This window comes from Oratosquilla oratoria, chromosome 39, assembly GCF_046742065.1.
Source record: "Oratosquilla oratoria isolate Oo_2021 chromosome 39, ASM4674206v1, whole genome shotgun sequence".
NCBI classification, from domain to species: domain Eukaryota; kingdom Metazoa; phylum Arthropoda; class Malacostraca; order Stomatopoda; family Squillidae; genus Oratosquilla; species Oratosquilla oratoria.
Genome location: NC_134815.1, coordinates 15492154 through 15512479, shown reverse-complemented (window position 1 = coordinate 15512479; position 20326 = coordinate 15492154). Strand labels below are relative to the sequence as shown.

At 41.8% G+C, this 20326-nt stretch overlaps 1 protein-coding gene across 1 annotated transcript in view; it reads left to right on the top strand.

The window, feature by feature from the left end:
- The window catches only part of Cdc45 (cell division cycle protein 45), a 92340-nt gene extending 72329 nt beyond the window's left edge, over nucleotides 1-20011 (top strand). The window contains exons 10-12 of the mRNA XM_076176565.1: nucleotides 1452-1657; nucleotides 16871-16947; nucleotides 17309-20011. Of these exons, the coding sequence (XP_076032680.1) occupies nucleotides 1452-1657; nucleotides 16871-16947; nucleotides 17309-17373 (348 nt within the window). The 3' untranslated portion in view covers nucleotides 17374-20011. The remainder of the gene's footprint in view (nucleotides 1-1451; nucleotides 1658-16870; nucleotides 16948-17308) is intronic.
- Nucleotides 20012-20326: the final 315 nt, after the last annotated feature.

Here is a 20326-nt window from a genome sequence, read left to right as displayed (position 1 = left end):
TTGTGGTTCTATTTTGGTTAAATTTCTCTTCCATTCCTAATATGATTATACATTTCTTTTTGTCTGCTAAGTCTCTTACTATATTCTCCTTCTGTCTCATCACTTTAATAACTGAGTCTTCAGTTGTTCTTTCATTTGTTGCTTAATTATGTCAGTAAATGCAACTTTACTGTTTTCCTGGGGGTTTTTTTCCAGCCCTGTGCTTCCTTTGCTATGGCCTCTTTATTGTCTTTATTATTCCTCTTTAATTCCTCATTCTCTTCTTTAACTTCTTTTAACTGTCTTTTTAATTCTTCTATTTCTAAAGTTAAGTTTTTGCTCGCCTTCTCTAGTTCTTCCAATCTTTCAACTCTCTGCGCAATCTTGGCTACGTTACCGAACGTATTTTCCCAATGCTCGGTCATTTTATCAAGTTTTTCCTCTAGTCTTGCTAATCGGGGGAGGTTGGTATCCCCCCCACCCTCTTTAAATCCCTGGAAACTATTATCATCACCTTCCACTGTGCTGCTCTTATCTATATTTCTAATCTTTACATTTTTGTTGATCCCGTCATCCCCGAAATCATCGTCATCATCGGTCTGTCTTTTGTTTACAAGACGCCTGGCCTCCTGGACCATGTCCCCCTCTTCCTCATTTCCCTCAATAATCCCTCCCCTTCTCCTTTTTTATCACTTTCCCACTACACGAGCTTTCCCCTTCCCTATAAATACAATAAGGTACTTCCTTGACGTTGAGATCCACGTAGATTTTCCTTTTTCTTCGGAATTTCAATTCTCGCCGTCCATCCGACGAAAGTGTGTGTGTGTGTGTGTGTGTGTGTGTGAAGATCTGGAATCTGGGATCCTTGTTGAAGGGGAGAAACATAAACACCAGATTCAAAGTGGGAAGTTTAATGCCTGACATTTCGGTCCTAGTCCTGGGACCATCTTCAGGGGTGTGATATACAGTGGTCAAGGCCAGTATAACAAGCTCCTTGACCATTGCATATCTTCACACCCCTGAAGACGGTCCTGGGACTAGGACTGAAATGTGAGGCATTAACCTCTTCAGTACGGGCCTTAAATCTCGCAGGCAGCAGCCGCTGCCAGCTGTACGACGTGTCGTAATAATACTCGCATCATAAATTATAGTCACAGCTTATATCGATCGTTCTCTTTCACCCGTGAATTTTGATAACCATAGAAAATATGATTAAAGACAGTTTAGAGAATATGTCATTACGCAGGGGCAACTAAATAAATATAATCAAGACGCCGATATGGCAGCCTCGCGTATCCTCTTGCTCCTCATGCCGCCTACGTATGCGGCACCGTATGGAAGGGGTTAAACTTCCCACTTTGAGTCTGGTGTTTACGCTTCTCCCCTTCTATATATATATTGTTAATTTTATTGTATATTAAGACAAATATTAATTTTTGCTAATTATTTGTTTTTCCTGTTTCGGTCTCTAGGGTACCCCAGATGCTCATTATTTCTCTGGTTCACACTGCCTTTCTCTGCTTGCACGATTCACTCTTCGAGCCCATGTTGCTGTTTCCAGAAGTAAGAAATCACGGTCACTTCCTCTTGTGATAACGACACCGGATGTGCAGTCAGCAAACACAAATTTTTGTCTTGTTTGCGGTATTCCACCAGTTACAGAAGAATCTCGTAAAAAGTGAGTGATACTATATATCTTGCCCAAAGTTATGATTTTGGATATTTTTGCAGTAATATATATTTGAAAAATGAATGAAGATTTCTTTCCTAAATGTCATATGGGGCTGGGTTTGTTATTGAAAACTGGAACTATGCATTACAGGTTTTTTATAGACTTATGATTTTCTCCATCCTCATTTTCATCACTCTTGTCATTGTCCTCTAAGCATCTTTTCCTACATATTGTGTTAGATGTTTGATTAAATGCTGCATTTTTTTTTAACCAAAGTGTTCTCTTAAGTAGCATACAGCATTTCCAGATTATTAGTTTTGCCTGGAGATCTACTGGTTTGCAATCCCTGGCCTAACAGTTGCTAGCAGTGGCCCTCAGATGCTCCTAAAGATATATATAATGGATGGGGGGATGAGGGGTGAGGTAGTATGTGTGAGCAAAATTTGATGCAGCCCAAAGGGATTTCTCCCTGTCTTCTTTTATGCATGGGGGGACGGAGAGGGGGGGTTGCCGATTTAATGAAGCAGCCTTGCTGTGGATGTGCTGTGTCTTGTGACACTGCTTCTGACCCAGGGCAGTGGACAAGGTGCAGGGATGACCCGTCATCCAGGAGGTGCTAAGATAAGAGGGAGGGTGGAGGGGTGTGGATTGAAAGCTATATGAGCTTCTTTGCAGATGATGCAAAACTACTGAAAAGAGTGAACATGGAAGAAGATTGTGAATCACTACAGAGCGATCTAAATAAAGTACAAGAATGGAGTAGGAAGTGGGAGATGGAGTTCAATACAAAAAAGTGTAGTATAATGTAATTTGGAAAAAGCAAAAACAGAATAACAGGATCATATAAATTGGGAGAAGAAGGAATAAAAAAAGTAGAAAATGAGAAGGACCTGGGAGTCATTGTTATGAATAATGTCACCTGAGAAACATATAAATAAGATTTTTGGAGAAACTTATAATTTAATAAAAACAATCAAAGTTGCATTTACATAACTTTTTTTTTTTTTTTTTTTTTTTTTTTTTTTTTTTCCCAATTCGGGAGTGAGGAATCACTCCCACGGGCTTTGTTTGAGCCCGTGTGGTGGTGTTTATGTAAGACAAACCTGGCGGAGAGGAGGTGAAATGGTATAGCTAGTCAGAGGGTGATAGATGGCAGTAGAAAAGAGAGGCCGCAGCTGCTAGAGCGGCGGTGGACGTTCTAGCAGCTGATGGAGCTCATATGGGCGGCAGAGGCGGCTTACAAGACCTTCAGGGGGAGCCGGTGGTCCCCGTCTGAGGAAGGAGGTGGCGGGGCAATCGCTCAGGTAGTGGTGGAGGTCGGCATTGTCTTCACGGCAATGGTTGCATCGGCGGTCTTCTATGGTGCTCTGGGGATTAAGTTGCCAGAAGCAACGATCATCCAGGCATAGCCTGAACAGCAGCTTTTCTATCCTTCTGGGAGTGGAGCGGGGGAGGACTAGAGGTTCATAGGCTGTTACTTTTTTGTACCAGCCCACTCGTTGGGAGATCTGCGCCTCCTGCCTGTGTTGGAGGTGCCATTGCTTGCGTGCTAATGCCCTGGTTTTAAGTTGGAGCTGACTCTTGCTGGGAGGGACCTGGACGTCAACCCTGGCTCTTTTGCGGGCTGTGGCAGCAGCTGCGTCTGCAAGGTCGTTTCCATGCACACCTACGTGGCTTGGCACCCAGTTGATGGTGATGTGTCGTCCTTCATGGTGTAATTTGTGTAGGAGCGCAATTATGTTGGTGAGGAGGTGGACATTATCTTCGGGCTCTGCCTGTTGCAAGCAGCTTATCAGGCTCAGAGAGTCAGTATGGATGACCACGGAGTTGGAGTGGGATACACCTATTCCATTCCCAACATACTCCACTCTCATCCACCCCTCTTCCCTCCCTCTTGAGTCCTCCTGGATGACAAGTCATCCCTGCATCTTGCCTACTGCCCTGGTTCAGAAGCAGTGTCACAAGACACAGCACACCCACAGCAAGGCCGCTTCACTAAATTGGTGACCTCCCTCTCTGTCCCCTCATGCGGAAAGGAGAAGACAGGGAGAAATCCCTGTGGGCTGCCTCAATTTATTTCTCACACATACTCCCTCACCCCCAATCCCCCACTCACTTCCCCTCATGCATCATATGGTCATCCATATACAACCATTCTCCATTCACCCCTATCTTCTGTCTTCTCCCATCATGCCTCAACAGACATTATCCTCTTTCCCAATGCCCCTTTCTATATATATATATATATATATATATATATATATTTTTTTTTTCTCATGTAACTTTCCTCGTTTAGTTCCAGTTCAACCAATATTTTGTTACTTTTACTTATTGGTGTTTTATATTCGATCTTGTCCACTATTTCGGGTTCTGATGTGATTATTCGGTCCAGTCTCGATGGTTCTTCCTTATTTCTATACCTAGTTTTCTTTTGTATCCATTGCGTCATTGTATGTTCAATAATCATATCAAGTAATACATTTCCCCATAGGTCATCTCCACCCTTCACTGTCATCTCTTCCCAGCAGATTTCTTTACAATTAAAGTCACCCATTATAATTATTTGTCCTCCATCTTCCATTATCTTATTTAGTGATATCCTGGTGTCTTCTAACATATTTTTGTGTTCTCGTCCCACGAAGCCATTTTAGGAGGCATATAATTTACTACAAACTTTCTGCTCTTCTTATCCTTGTCCTCCAATTTTCTGCTACTTCCATCGTATTTTCTGTTTCCCTTCTGTTTTTCTCTGCTATGAACCATTTTCTCACTTTCATATTCACTATCCAATAGAATTTCTCTTTTTCTGTCTCTTCTTTTCTCGTTTTTTTCCTTAGCTTCTAGTATTTTGTTTTCTCATCCTCTCTTTCCTCTTCATTTCTCTTTTTATCCATACCTGTTTAAATTACTCACTGCTAGTTTCCCTGTTTTTGCTAAGATATTCTCTGCTGTCGTTTGTGACCTGAATTTAACCTTAATTGGTCTGGTCTTATCAGTATTGTATTTCCTAAGCCTATACATTTCTATTTGTTTCCCTATTTCTGTTTCATCTTCTTGAACTACTAATATACTATTTACTTTTTCCTTTTTCTCCTTTACTCTTATAGTCCTATTTAGACTATACTTCTCTTCCATCCCTAATATAATTATACATTTCTTTTTATCTGCTAAGTCTCTTACTATATTCTCCTTCTCTCTCATCACTTTAATAACTGTGCCTTCAGTTTGTTCCTTCATATGTTTTTTCACTATACATCTAAATTCAATTTTGTTATTCTCCTGAACCTTTTTCCAACCACTTGCTTCTTTTGTTATGGACTCTTTATTTTCTTTATTATTCCTATTTAATTCCTCATTCTCTTCCTTTACTTCTCTTAACTGTCTTTTTAATTCTTTGGCGGAGCCAACTGGGACTCCGCAGATCAAATAGACAATCAACATCATAGCGTCCGTGACGTAGACAGACTTGGGACTGAAGGTTATAGAATCACGGGGATATTTGATGCGTATTTAATGCAGATCTGATCCATCGTTCGATAATACATTGGAATTGATGAAAACTGTAAAAAGTACTATAATTACTATAGGCTAAAGGCTACACAAGAAAAAGGTATTACAAAGGATGCACTAGAATACTCTAAACCTCAAATACAAAGAGTTTTAAGACTTACATAGTTTGGCTAGGCGTGGGGTGTGTACATCTTTCTAGATCGGACCAAGACTGGCGCCTAGAGGTGACGTGACATCACACCACAGTAACCGGTTCTTACACACCTTCTTAAGTCTAATTCTTTAAGTGCACGTTGCACAAATAATGAGATGTTATCTTGCAGACAACTTACAACGATAGTATTCTTAAGCAGACGAAGCTTCTGCTCGCAGCATGCTTAAATTAAAGCATTACAAAAAACAAAATTGAAAACCTTTTCCGAGGGGAAACGAGCCTTGCGACAAAAATTATGTAAACATGGGGATACACGGACGTATAAAAAAGCCCCGTTACCTCTCGTAACGGCACACTCCCTTCCTAATTTTCTAGGGGGAAAAATTACCAAATCTATTGACCTAGCAACACAAGCTCAGAAATGGGTCTTACATATTCATGGGCTTTGTTGTTTACCACAACTCTTACTTGGACCTTCCTGACTTAATCATCCTTGCTAGGGAATAATTTGTTTACAATACCCAAGGGCCACTGTCCTTGGGGACACTCTTGATTTTTTACCAACACTACATCATCCACCTTTACATTTGGAGAGGAAGTGACCCACTTTCTTCTGGGTTGCAAAGAGGAAAGATACTCTTTCTTCCATCTCTTCCAGAATTCCTCAGCAAGGTGATGGACATGCTTCCATTGAGATTTGTATACTGCCTTAATATCTATCTCTTCAGGAAGAGTTACAGGAATATCAGTTTTCTGAGTGAGAAGGATGGACGGAGACAAAATGAAAGGACTACTAGGGTCCGAGGAAACAGGAACTAAAGGTCTGGAATTCACGATCTTACATACTTCTGCAAAGAAGGTTACTAACACCTCATGTGTTAATGCCTTGGGGTGATGGTTAGTCAGTCTCACATTCATGATGTTGCGGACTATCCCCACCATACGCTCCCATGCTCCACCCATGTGAGAAGCATGAGGAGGGTTAAACAACCAAGTGCAACCTTGACTTGACAAGAAACTATTGACATCACCACCTTCATCGGTAATGGCAAGCAAGTTCAGTGCTTTGACAGCACCTACAAAGTTCGTGCCTCTGTCAGAACGCATCATCTTAACTGGGCCACGAATACAGATGAATCTCTTTAAGGCATTAATGAAGGAAGAAGTACTCAATTCTTCTACAGTCTCTATGTGGATAGCTCTGGAAACAAGACAGGTGAACAGAACGCCCCATCTTTTACTTTCGAGGAAGGAACTTCTAGTGCGCCGAGTTTTTATATGCCAGGGGCCAAAAAGGTCAACTCCTACATAGGAAAATGGCGGATTGGGAGTAAGTCTATCGACGGGTAAGTCTCCCATCTTCTGAACACACACCTTACCTCTTACCCTTTTACAGGTGACGCATTTGGAAATGACCTTAGAAATGGTACGTTTCCCTCCCAAAATCCAGAAACCACCTGTACGGACGGCTCCTTCTGTAATCACTCTCCCTTGGTGGTGCACTGACTCATGGTAGTGACGGATCAACAACAAGCCTAAATGGGATTCCTTTGGAATAATAATAGGCCTTGCAAGCATACCCAGTACATCACCGCCTTGACTCAACCTGCCTCCTACACGAAGTAGGCCCTTCTGGTCTAAATAAGGAGACAGAGATGCAATGGGACTGGAAGGAGGTAAACAAACTTCACCTTGCAATTTAGTCATGGCAGACGAGAAATAATCCTTTTGGTATGTCTGAACAATGAAATCAGCTGCATCTTCTAGTTGATCGGGTGACTTATGTTTGTTGCACATATGCCAACCTGAACAACACTTGTTACCTTGTTTGAAAGAACGGGCTATATGCTTAAGGAGAGCTACCGCTCTTACAAGTCTCCTCCAACAGGAGAAATTAGAGAATCTCTGAGCTAATGACGCAATTGCAGGCTCTACATTGCTTTTGTTTGCACTAACAAGGGGTTCAGACTCAATTGTGTAGTCTGATACCTTTACTTCTTTATCTGTCTCAGGGCTTACAAGAGGAAAACTTCCACTGGTGGATACAACATCCTCAAATAAGCTTGAGGGACCTGACAACCAATCACTCTGATTTAGGTCGGTTATTTCAAGACCACGGGTAGCCAGGTCTGCTGGATTACAATCTGTAGGTACATAATGCCATTGGTTAGGTTCGGTGGACGACCTAATGTGGTCTACTCTGTTACTCACGTAGACATGAAATCTACGTCTTTCATTATGAATATAGCCCAAGACAATCATGCTGTCAGAATAGAAATGCCTTGCGTCTAAGGGTTTGTCCCAGCAATCCGAGATGGAATTGCTGAGATTAACTGCCATCACTGCAGCACACAACTCTAACCTGGGAATAGTATGACCATGGTTGGGAGCTACTTTAGCTTGTCCCCTCACAAAACACACCTGGTAGCTTTTGGTATCACTGAAAACCTTAAGATATGATACAGCTCCTACTGCTACTCTGGAAGCATCTGAAAAGGTATGAAGCTCTATCCTGTGAGCTTGAGACAAAGAAATACTAGCAAACTGACGATTGATGCTTATGTCCTTGAGGTTCCTTAAGGACGTTAGCCATCTGGACCATTTGGTATGGATCTTAGCTGGTATGGGTTCATCCCAACCACACTTTAGATTGGTTATCTCTCTTAGGAGTAGTTTTCCCACTATTATTACTGGAGCTAAGAATCCCATGGGGTCAAACAGACTATTTACGACAGACAGTATCCCTCTTTTTGTCGAAGGCTTGTCTGAATCCATGAACTTATAGACGAAAACGTCTCTTTGGATGTCCCATAAGAGGCCCAGGCTAGACTGCATAGGCATAGAGTCAGAAGTTAGGTTCAGCTCCTGAAGGTTATCAGCCAGCTCACTGGTGGCAAACTTTTCCAGCACTTCCTTACTGTTGGAAGTGATCTTGTGCAAGCGCAGGCGTCCTCCTTCTTGGAGTGCTGACTTAGAGTCTTGGATTAACTTGTAAGCAGTCTCCGCATCTGGCAGAGATGCTAACCCATCATCCACGTAGAAATTGTTCTCTATGAAATAGCGAACTTCAGGAGAGGCATTTTCTACAGACTTACGCAAGCCATAGGTGGCAATGGCGGGAGATGGCGTGTTCCCAAAAACGTGAACAGTCATCCTATACTCAATCAACCTTTCATCAGGGTCATTATCCTTGTACCAGAAGAATCTGAGGTAATCTCTTTGCTCAGTCTTCACTTTGAAATTGTAGAACATCTGTTCTACATCAGCTGCCACTGCTACAGCTTCCTGACGGAAACGTAGAAGAATCCCGAGAATACTGTTTGTCATATCAGGACCTGACATCAGCATATCATTTAGGGAGAACTCTCTGGATTTGGCAGAAGAGTCGAACACAACCCAGATCTTGTCAGGTTTCTTAGGGTGGTACACCCCAAACAATGGAAGATACCAGCACTTCTGATCAGACTTCAATGGTGGTGCAACCTCAGCATGCCCACGATCTAACATCTTTTGCATGAAGGCCATCATATGCTGACGTTTTTCAGGCTTTGTGCTGAGGCTACGATGGAGAGACAGTGTGCGGTGCCACACAAAGTCTCTATTATTACTGGTGGCTACAACATTGGGACGGAAAGGCAGTGGCGCGACCCAATGACCACTTTGATCCTTGCGGAACTCTGAGTTCATAACATCCAAGAACTTCCTGTCTTCAATCGACAGGGCAGCCTTGTCATCATCTTTGGTTACCTTGAACAAATCATCCTTTACTTCAGAAACATGAATCTGGTTACCACATGGTGCGACTATAGAGGGACGTCTATCATGTACAAAGGATGTTTTGAAACTGCTAATGACAGGAGGCCTACAAGTGCCATGGAGACACACTTCCCCAATGATTGCCCAACCCAGACTGGTCTGTTGAGCTAGAGGGGCATTGACAGGTCCAATTCTCTGGTCAAAAATGTAATGAGCTGAAGGCACATCTCGACCAATGATGAGTAGAATCTCAGCTTCAGGAACCAGAGGTGGAATACATTCGGCCAGGTCGGACAGATGGGGATAACCACGAGCTATGGCGGGGGTGGGTATCTCTTCTCTTACATTGGGAATGCTGTCGCATTCCACTAACTGAGGGATATGTACCTCTTGTGAGTTATGCCAAGACACGATGGTGTAATTTTTGGTGGTGCGCCCAGAAGCGCCCGTTACACCTGCACAGGTAGCTAGACGATATGAAACCCGTTTGCTCAGCTTGTCAAACAAATCGAAAAACTCAGACCTTGCTAAAGAGCAATTGCACTGATCGTCTAGGATGGCATAACACCACACTCCGAGCTCTGGCTTACTTTCAGGATAGACCTTTACCAAGAAGGTCTTGGCGCAGGACTTACTCATGGAGGTGGGGTTACTGCATATCAAGGTACATTTGGAATTGACCGCAGCATCCTCCCCTCCCTGAGTCTTTACTATGGGGGTAAGAACATGTGGAAGCGGCACTTGATTGACTACAGGGGAGTGAGGTGTTTTATCTTGAGCAACCTCCCTTCCATGCTGTGTAACCGCTTGAGTCGAACTCCTCTTCGACCTGGGTTCATCGTGATGTAAGGCAGTCACATGAGTATGGGCCTTACAGAGTTTGCAGAAAGTTCTCTCTTTGCAGCTGGAAGGAGGATGGTTACCTTTGCCACATCTGTTGCACACTCCTTTATCGTTTAAGAAAACCTTCCTCTCGCTCACTGACATGGTGCGAAAAGCCCTGCAGAAATCCAAATGGTGTACGTAGGCATCATGGTAGACGCAAAAATCTCCCTTTTCTGCCTTTCTTTGCTCGGTAGGACTAGCGGCGCCAACAGACCTGTCAGCGCCCGTGGTCGACTTACTGCCACTGGACAACATGGTGTCAGTCTTCTTCACACGCACTTGAGGAAACTTAGAGGGAGGTGGCTTCTCTGGTTTCACAAAACCATCGGCTCCAAGGCTTTGATAAGAGAAACATGGATCATTCTCGACCCTTGCCATCTCCTTCACAAACTCAATGAAGAAGGAGAAAGGTGGGTACGGCACACCGTGAGCAGTCTTGTAGTTCATGGCTCTGCCAGTCCACGCTTTCTGTATACAGGGTGGAAGTTTTGCGACAATGGGATTGATGCCTGACGAGGCGTCATAATATGCAAACAGTGTACTGTATACAGGGTTAGCCTTCAAGGCTTCTATCTGGTACAGAATGTCACACAGGTCGTATAACCTTAAGGTGTCTCTAGGTGAAATCCTAGAGAAGTTGGCGAGCTTCTTTTTAATTGAAGTCTCAATGATCGAAGGGGCAGCAAACCTGTCATCCAAGCGCTCCCAAATTCTACTGCACGCCAGGATTGGATTCTTGGCATTTGAGTTTCTGGTTGTACGGGCCCATTCTTTAGACTCAGGACCTAGGTACTTAACTAACAGGTCTATTTCCTCCTTACATGAGGTGCCTAACTCTTGCACGACTTCCTTGAAACTCTCTTTCCAAACAGCATAGTCTTCCGCAGTATCATCAAACGTAGACAGCCTGCTAAGAAGTAAATCCTTCCGCAAGAAGAACTTGCTCAAATCGGCAGAATTGGAGGTTGTCCCCAATCTAGGAGATGCACTCCGAGGAGGTTTTACTACAGGTGGTGACGCATAAGAAACATGGTTAGCAACAGGTTGCTGCGCAGGTTGCACAGACCTCACCTTTACTTTTTCGATACGAGGTTCAAAACTGAATGGAACATTGTTAGCAGGCTGTGAGTTAACTCTGAAATCAGAACAGGGCTTTCAGGATTCAAGCCTACCGGATCCTTCTGACTAGCGGAAACTTCAACTATACCACCCTGTTGCTCCACATATAGTTGGGTGCGGGTAGCGACTGTACCTTTTAATTGGTCCCAGTCACTGCATGTTTCCCAATCATCGTCGGCTCCTAAGTGCCTAAGTTCGGCTTCGGCTTCTTCTAACTCCTTTTGCTGTGTCATAACTTTGAACTTGGCCTGCAATTCAGCCTTCTCTTGCATAAGCTGACCCTCCTGTTCGGCAAACTTGACTCTGATACGAGCGGTCTCCACCTTGGCTCGTTGCTTCCTTGCCACACTAACACTGGTGCTACTGGAACGACCTGACCTAACCGACCTTCTTGAACTGCCCTTCATGGAAGGGGGCATACAAAACTCAGAGTGGTCGACGAGGGATAAAGGAACTTGACTGGACTTCGGGTCATCTTGTAAAAACGGTTCAGTGTGGTGTTCCTCTTCCGTGACATCAACTGGGGAAGAGGAAGCATAATTACTGATTACCTGACGAAAAGATGCCCGAAAATCCCTGTCCTCGTGCTTCACTAATTCAGCACGAGCCAAACTTTCTGAAGTACGTTCACGCATTAAGAATTCCAGATACCTTTTTACAGTATCCTGGTACACAGCGTGGGCCTTATACAACCAAGGACTATGATTCGGTTCTTCCAATAAGGCTTGTACTCCTTCTCTACTCGCCTTTACCCTCTCTTCATGCTGATCAGACGCTCTCTGAAAAGCCTCTTGCCCTTCAGCCGTGAGGACTCTGACCCTACCGGAGACGGGTCCTTCATCTATACTGTGGTTGGAAGACATATTGCCAAGCGAGAGAAACAGTGAGAGACAAGACAGTAATATGATAAAGAAGACAAGGAAAACTCGAACTTAATCGAAAACCACGGAGTACGTTACCACACTCCTAACTATACGACTATTGAGGTAGACAACAACAGATTAAACCCTACATTTGGTTCAATCTAAAAATGCACATTAGTCGCATGCTTATATTAACATATGACAGGATTTTAGGCAAGGTAGCTTGCCTTCAAAGGAAAAACACATGCTTACATAAATACGATGGGGTTTGTTATGTAAACATTAGAAACCGCAACCATACATTGTTGCCACATCACACTCGCGCGCCGATACGATTACTAAGACGACACAAGATCACTACACTTTCTACACTTAACTTGCGCCACTACACTTAACCTGCGCCACTACACTTAAGTATACACACGCAACTTATGCCAGGAAGGCGGCACATCAAGTTCATGTGGTGACGACGAGGGGAATCTAGACGTGGCAACGGCGTGCAGGGCGTGGTCTGGCCGAAACCTCATTCCTATGCTTTCTTCATCTGTTCGTTTCTATCGAACTATTTTTCATTATGGCGGAGCCAACTGGGACTCCGCAGATCAAATAGACAATCAACATCATAGCGTCCGTGACGTAGACAGACTTGGGACTGAAGGTTATAGAATCACGGGGATATTTGATGCGTATTTAATGCAGATCTGATCCATCGTTCGATAATACGTTGGAATTGATGAAAACTGTAAAAAGTACTATAATTACTATAGGCTAAAGGCTACACAAGAAAAAGGTATTACAAAGGATGCACTAGAATACTCTAAACCTCAAATACAAAGAGTTTTAAAACTTACATAGTTTGGCTAGGCGTGGGGTGTGTACATCTTTCTAGATCGGACCAAGACTGGCGCCTAGAGGTGACGTGACATCACACCACAGTAACCGGTTCTTACACACCTTCTTAAGTCTAATTCTTTAAGTGCACGTTGCACAAATAATGAGATGTTATCTTGCAGCACAGCTTGCAGACAACTTACAACGATAGTATTCTTAAGCAGACGAAGCTTCTGCTCGCAGCATGCTTAAATTAAAGCATTACAAAAAACAAAATTGAAAACCTCTTCCGAGGGGAAACGAGCCTTGCGACAAAAAATATGTAAACATGGGGATACACGGACGTATAAAAAAGCCCCGTTACCTCTCGTAACGGCACAAATTCCTCTACTTCTTTAGTTAGATTTTGATTCTCTTTTCTTAGTTCTTCCAGTTTATCAACTTTCTTGGCAACTAGAGTTAATTGGTCAAACCTAACCTTCCATTCTTCGTAAAAAAAAAATTTTTAGTTTCTCCTCTAGATTTACTAGACGGGGGAGGTTGTTCCCTCCTCCCTCTTTAAATCCATAAAAGCAGTTATCATCTCTTTCCATTGTGCTGCTATTTATATTTCTGCTCTTCACACCTCTGCTTCCTTGTTCGTCTGTATATTCTGCCCCCCATTTGTTTACGCTCCTCCTTAGATCCTGGGCCCATTCATCCCCTTCCTCATTTCCTTCCATTTTCCTCAGTAATCCCTCCCCTTCTCCTTTTTCTTCACCTTCCCACTACACCACGAGCAGTCTTCTCTGGAGTTCCAAACTTCGTTCTCACTTTGATGTATTTACCTAGTTGTATTTTACGGGAAGGGGAGCTATGCTCGTGGGGTCCCGTCTTCATATCTCATTTTATCTAAACTATTTTTAAATTCATGTATTGTTTTTGCACACACCACTTTCTCATCTAACTTGTTCCAACTGTCTATTACTCTGTGAGGAAAGCTGTTCTTTTTCAAATCTCTTCTATAGCTGTCTTTTTTTATTTTCTTTCCGTGTCCTCTTGTATTTCTGTCATCCCATTTTATCAGATTCTCTCTATCAGTAATTTCTATGCCTTTCATGATTCTGTAAATAGCTATCAAATCTCCTCTCTTCTTTGCTCTAGTGTCTGTAGTTCAAGTTTTTGTAGTCTCTCTTCATATGATAGTTTTGAGAGTGTTGGTGCCAATTTTGTAATTGCTCTTTGTATTCTTTCAAGTTTTTTTATACATTTTTTTGTACTTGGTGACCATATCGTTGCTGCATATTCCAATCTTGGTCTTATCAGGGTGATTAGGATTTTCCTCACCATTTCTTCATCCAGGTATGTAAATGCCACTTTGATTGTTCTTATTAAATTATAAGTTTCTCCAAAAATCTTATTTATATGTTTCTCAGGTGACATATTATTCATAACAATGACTCCCAGGTCCTTCTCATTTTCTACTTTTTTTATTCCTTCTTCTCCCAAATTATATGCTCCTGTTATTCTGTTTTTGCTTTTTCCAAATTCCATTATACTACACTTTTTTGTATTGAACTCCATCTCCCACTTCCTACTCCATTCCTGTACTTTATTTAGATCTCTCTGTAGTGATTCACAATCTTCTTCTGTTTTCACTCTTTTCAGTAGTTTTGCATCATCTGCAAAGAAGCTCATATAGCTTTCAATTCCTTCATCCATATCATTAATATATATAGCAAACATTATTGGGGCCAGAACTGTTCCCTGCGGGACACCGCTTATTACTTCATTCCATTTTGAGTGCTGGTCTCTTATCACTACTCTCATTTTTCTTTCTTGCAAAAAGTCTTCCATCCAATTTAGCAATTTACCTTGTATTCCTCCTTCAGATTCTAATTTCTTAAGCAACTTCTTATGTGGTACTTTGTCAAAAGCTTTTTTTAGGTCTAGAAATGCACAATCAGCCCATCCATCTCTTTCTTGTATTATATCTATTAGCCTTGAATAGAAACATATTAAATTGGTGACGCATGATCGTCCTTGTCTGAATCCAAATTGCCTTGGATTTAGTACGTTGTTTTTTTCCAAGTATTTTACCCATCTACTTTTGATAATTCTTTCACAAATTTTTGCTATTGTACTTGTTAGAGAGACTGGTCTATAGTTGGTAGGTTCTTCTTTATTTCCTCCTTAATATATAGGTACTATATTTGCTTTTTTCCAATCTTCTGGAACTTTTCCTTCTTTCAAGGAACTGCTTATTATGCTATGTATTTTGTCTGCCAGTTCATTCCTGCATTCTTTCAGTATCCAGTTTGCTATTTCATCTGGTCCATGCGATTTTCTGACATCAAGATTACTCAAGTGTATCAATATTTCATTCTTTGATACTTCTATTTCTTCTATATTGAGATGTGAGTAGAAGGGGAACACACAGAGCTAGAACAGGATGATCTGTCACGCAGGGCGGAGTCAGAGGTGAGGGGATGTGTGGGTGGAGGTATGAGGTCAGGAGGGCAGCAGGCTGGAAGCGAGGTCAGGAGGGTGATAATTCTTAACCAAGCGGCTCACAGCTAGCCTACAAGTTGCTTGTTGCCAACAAGTGGCTCACAGTTGCCTACCATTATCCTAACATGGTTCACAAACAAATTAATGTTAAAGATTTAAGGGAAATGAGTCCCCAGGAGTGTATAGCCTTCCTTGTAAAGATTGTGATTTGGTGTACCTTGGTCAAACCGGAAGGGATCTTAACACCAGGTTAATGGAGCACAAAAGATCCATGAGGTATGCCCAAGAAAATTCCGCTGTATTCCAACATGTCAGTACCAAAAATCAGTCTTGACTGGGACAAGGCCAAAATTTTGTGTTAAGTCCAACTGTAGTTTTAGAAGAAAAATTGTTTAATCAGCCTTAATCGAAGAATGTCCGAACTTGAACATCTCCAAAGGTCAATGGTTCCCGGACATAATTTCACGGCTAGCTGTGAGCCGCTTGGTTAAGAATTATCACCCTCCAGACCTCGCTTCCAGCCCGCTGCCCTCCTGACCTCATACCTCCACCCACACATCCCCTCACCTCTGACTATGCCCTGCGTGACAGATTGTCCTGTTCTAGCTCTGCGTGTTCCCCTTCTACTCACATCTCTATTGTATTTATGTCTCTGCAAATTCTTGTAATCTGTACTTTCCTTTTATTCCGACTGTGGGTTCTTTGTGATTATATATATATATATATATATATATATATATATATGAGAGAGAAATTGGTGGGAAGGGCAAACGAAGATGTGGTGGGAATAGAGTTTATTGCCTAACTTGGTCTTCTTCAGAGGACATGTTGCATTACAAAGGACCACAAGTCTTATACTCGCAGCGAGGGTTCCCCCTCGCTGCGAGTATATGGCATTTAACCTCTTCAGTACGGGCCAAAATCTCGCGGACAGCATTAGCTGCCAGACGTATGATGTGTCGTAATAATACTCGCATCATAAAATATAGTCACCGCTTATATCGATCGTTCTCTCTTTCACCCGTGAATTTTGATAACCATAGAAAATGTGATGAAGACAGTTTAGAGAGTATGTCATTACGCAGGGGCAACTACAATAAATATAATCAAGACGCCGATATGGCAGCCTCGCGTATCCACTTGCTCCTCAAGCCGCCTACGTATGCGGCACCGTATGGAAGGGGTTAAATCCGTCTCTGTCATTGTTATTTTCCCTGGTGGCAATGTGTGCGGCTTCCATAGTTTTTCTCATTTTCTTTTCAAGTTCCTCGTGTAGAATTTCCATGCGGCTCCAGTCAGGTAGGTTTCCGCATTTGTCTGAATTTAAATGCCTGTCAAAAACAGCAAGTGTCTTGATAATTAAATCATTAGCCGAAGAGAAGACCTGACACATCCGCTAACAACTGGCCAGGTTCCCCCTCGCTGCAAGTATAAGACTTGTGGTCCTTTGTAATGCCACATGTCCTCTGAAGAAGACCAAGTTGGTCGAAACGTTACGGCAATAAACTCTATTCCCAACACATCTTCGTTTGCCCTTCCCCACCCATTTCTCTCTCATTTGTTTTATATAATCTTTAAATATATATATATATATATATTTTATATTTACAGTTTCTTTGGGAAAGCTTTTGAACAAGCAGCCAGCAAAAGTGGATCCAATGTGGAAAAAGAATACTTTGATACAAATAGTATGTATGAATAATGCTTATTTCACAATATTGATCATTGATACATTGGTCTCAGTTCATTTAAGAAAATTGAAATATATGGAAATTAAATTTAATTTTCCTCTGGTTTGTGCATTATTTTTGTGTATACTTTTGATCATTCATCATATATTAATGAAAATGAAAACAAACACAAATATTGGGATACTTAAACATGGCAGAGGAAACATGGACTGGGACTGTTTAAGCAATTTGTTCACATGGATATTAATTTTCACAAATATTGGAATATTTCTTGTTGAGGTTATTGCATTTATTTTTTATGCTGAATAGTAATGATAAGGTCATATGTTAAAATTACATTTTTTTGTTTGTTTTTCAGTCATTCGCCTAGCAGTTGATGATCGTAGTCACTTTTTCGATGCTTTGATATCTTTATTAAGTTAAGATTTCATAATTCATATTTCATTAGATATGTTTCATATGTTTTGCAATTAGTACTGATAAGGCATGAGAAATGGGTCCATTACTATTTAGAGAAGAAATATATTTTGATGATACAACATAGTTATATTTCCTTGAGACATAGGTGTGATATATCATTGAATAGGTATGACATTTCATTTTGACACAATCTACCATGACTGGGACTAGTATATGTGGCTCTTGAAGAAGATTTATACTGTAATTGGTGGATTTGATTTTCCATCTATACACATTGTCATTGTTATGGCAATATATGTATATAATTAAGGAATAGCTTAAATTACATGGATTAATGAATTAAGGGAAGATTTTTTTTTAGTGTGAGAATGTTTCTTCTATATTCGGCTTTTTTTCCTCTTTTTTTTTTTCTTTTTTTTATTATAATAATAATTTATTATCTGACAGCATTTAGTATTGTAGTTACAGTCAGGAAACTTTTTTTTTATATGAATAAATGCAAACCATTGTTTCCTTATTTTCTGTACCTTTTATTTTGGAAAGTTATGCCATATGACCTGTTTATAGATTATGGTGTGGCAAAGATGAATTGACTTTTCAGCATTGTCAGTACATCATCAACAGATGTTACCTATGACAAAATAGGAGAAAGTATTGCTCTGTCATGGGTATTGTGATGCTTGATTCACTTTCTCAATACATTGTTGTAGTCATACATACATACATATACCAAAGGCTTTTTCCCCCTTACATGGGGGGTAGCCAAAAAGAAAAAGGCATAGAAATCATTCCCACCCATTTCATTTCCCATATATTCCACTCCCCTCTACCCTCCTCCCTCCCTCCTATCTTGGCACCTCCTGCATCCAGTCCACTGCCCTGGGTCAGAAGCAGTGTCGCAAGACACAGCACATCCACAGCAAGGCCGCTTCATAAATTTGGCGACCCCCCCTCTCCATCCCCTCATACAGGAAAGGAGAAGATGGGGAGAAATCCCCTTGTACATCTCATCACCTTACTTTGCCCACATTTATCTTCAGCTTCCTTCTTTCACACACCTTCTCAAACTCTGTCACTAACTTCCTCAATCCCTCAACTGATCCTGCTACAAGCGCAGTGTCGTCAGCAAACAACACCTGGCTCACCTCCCACTTTTCTCCATTTTCTTTAATCATCTCCAACCCCTGACCCACTACCCTTGCATTTACCTCTCGCACCACCCCAACCATGTAAAGATTGAACAGCCAGGGCGACATAACACACCCCTGACATAAGAACATAAGAATAAAGGAGACTGCAAGAGACCATAAGGCCTACACTAGGCAGCTCCGTATCCATCACCACCTGTCATCCCCATCCATAAAGTTGTCTAATCGTTTTTTAAAACAACTGATAGTTTCAGCACTTACTACATGGTTACTGACGAAGTCTCACCTTTACCTCAAACCATTCACTCTCTCCATTTCTAATCCTAACGCAAGCTCTACTACTCTCATAAAAAATATTGACTGCTCTTAACAGCTTTCTTCCTATCCCATATATCTGCAGTACCTCCCACAGTGCCTTCCTGTCTACCCTGTCATAGGCCTTTTCCAGATCCATAAAAGCCCAAAAAACATCCTTACCTTTTCCTATAGCTTTCTCACATATCTGTCTTACCACAAAAATCTGATCTACACATCCCCTACCTGTCTTAAAACCACACTGTTCCTCACCAATTACTCCTGTTCCTCTCCTAATCCTCTCAATCAAGACCCTCCCATAAGCCTTCCCAACTACACTCAACAAGCTGATCCCTCTGTAACTACTACACTCACACTTGTCCCTCTTTCCCTTGTAAAGCGGAACTATAAAGACACTCCTCCAGTCCTCTGGCACTCTACCCTCTCTTAAACAAACATTAAATAACCTCACCAGCCAGTCCACTATAACTGTACCTCCTTTCTTCAGACATTCTGCATGGCATCCATCCAACCCAGGTGCCTTACCTGCTCTCATCATCTTAACAGCTGCTTTCACTTCATCCTTCCCTATTTCTCCTCCATTTTCCTCACTCATCACTCTCATTTTCTTAGCGCTTCCCACTGCAACTACCTTTCCCTTCCTATCCTCCTTCACATTTAGCAACTCCCTAAAATACTCTGCCCACCTTCCTCTCACTGCCTTCTCTTCCATTATCATCTCTCCATCTGCACCTTTTACCTTTTCTTCTCTACTTGATTCGCCTCCTCTTCCTCTATTAACTTCCAAAACATCTTTTTATTACTTTCAAAATGTTCTGTCATACTCTTTCCCCATTTCACATCTGCTCTCCTCTTTGCTTCCTTTATCTTATGCTTAACTTCCTTTCTCTTTACTTTGTACCTCTCATACAATTCCCTCATCCTAATTTGTAGCCAATCTATGAATGCCTGCTTCTTCTCTTCTACACCCTTCTTTGCTTCCTCATCCCACCACTCACTACCCTTCTTTCTATTTCCTCCTGCCCTCCTTGTTCCACACACCATCTTTGCACACCTTATGACTCCCTCCTTGAACCATCCCCATTCCTCCACTCCTAGTTCTACTCTATCCTTTACTCTCTCCCACTCCTCTCTCAACTTCTTCTTATACTCATCTCCTTTTTTTCCTCATTTAAGCAGTTCACTCTAAGTACCTCCCTACCTTCTGCCCTTTTCCTCTTTCTCCACCTATTCTCCTCTCTCAATTTACCTTCCACCAGGAAATTATTTGATATTCCCCCACTCTCTCCCCTTAGAGCATGTACATCCTTAACTCTTCCTACCATACTCCTGGTCACCACTATATAGCCCATTAACGCTGTATCTGCCACCCTTCCATCCACCACCCTCTCCCATGTGTACTTATGCTTGACTTTCTTTCTAAACACTGTATTTGCTATCATCAACTCTCTTTCAAGACATCTCCATCAATTCTCCACTACGATTTTTGCCTG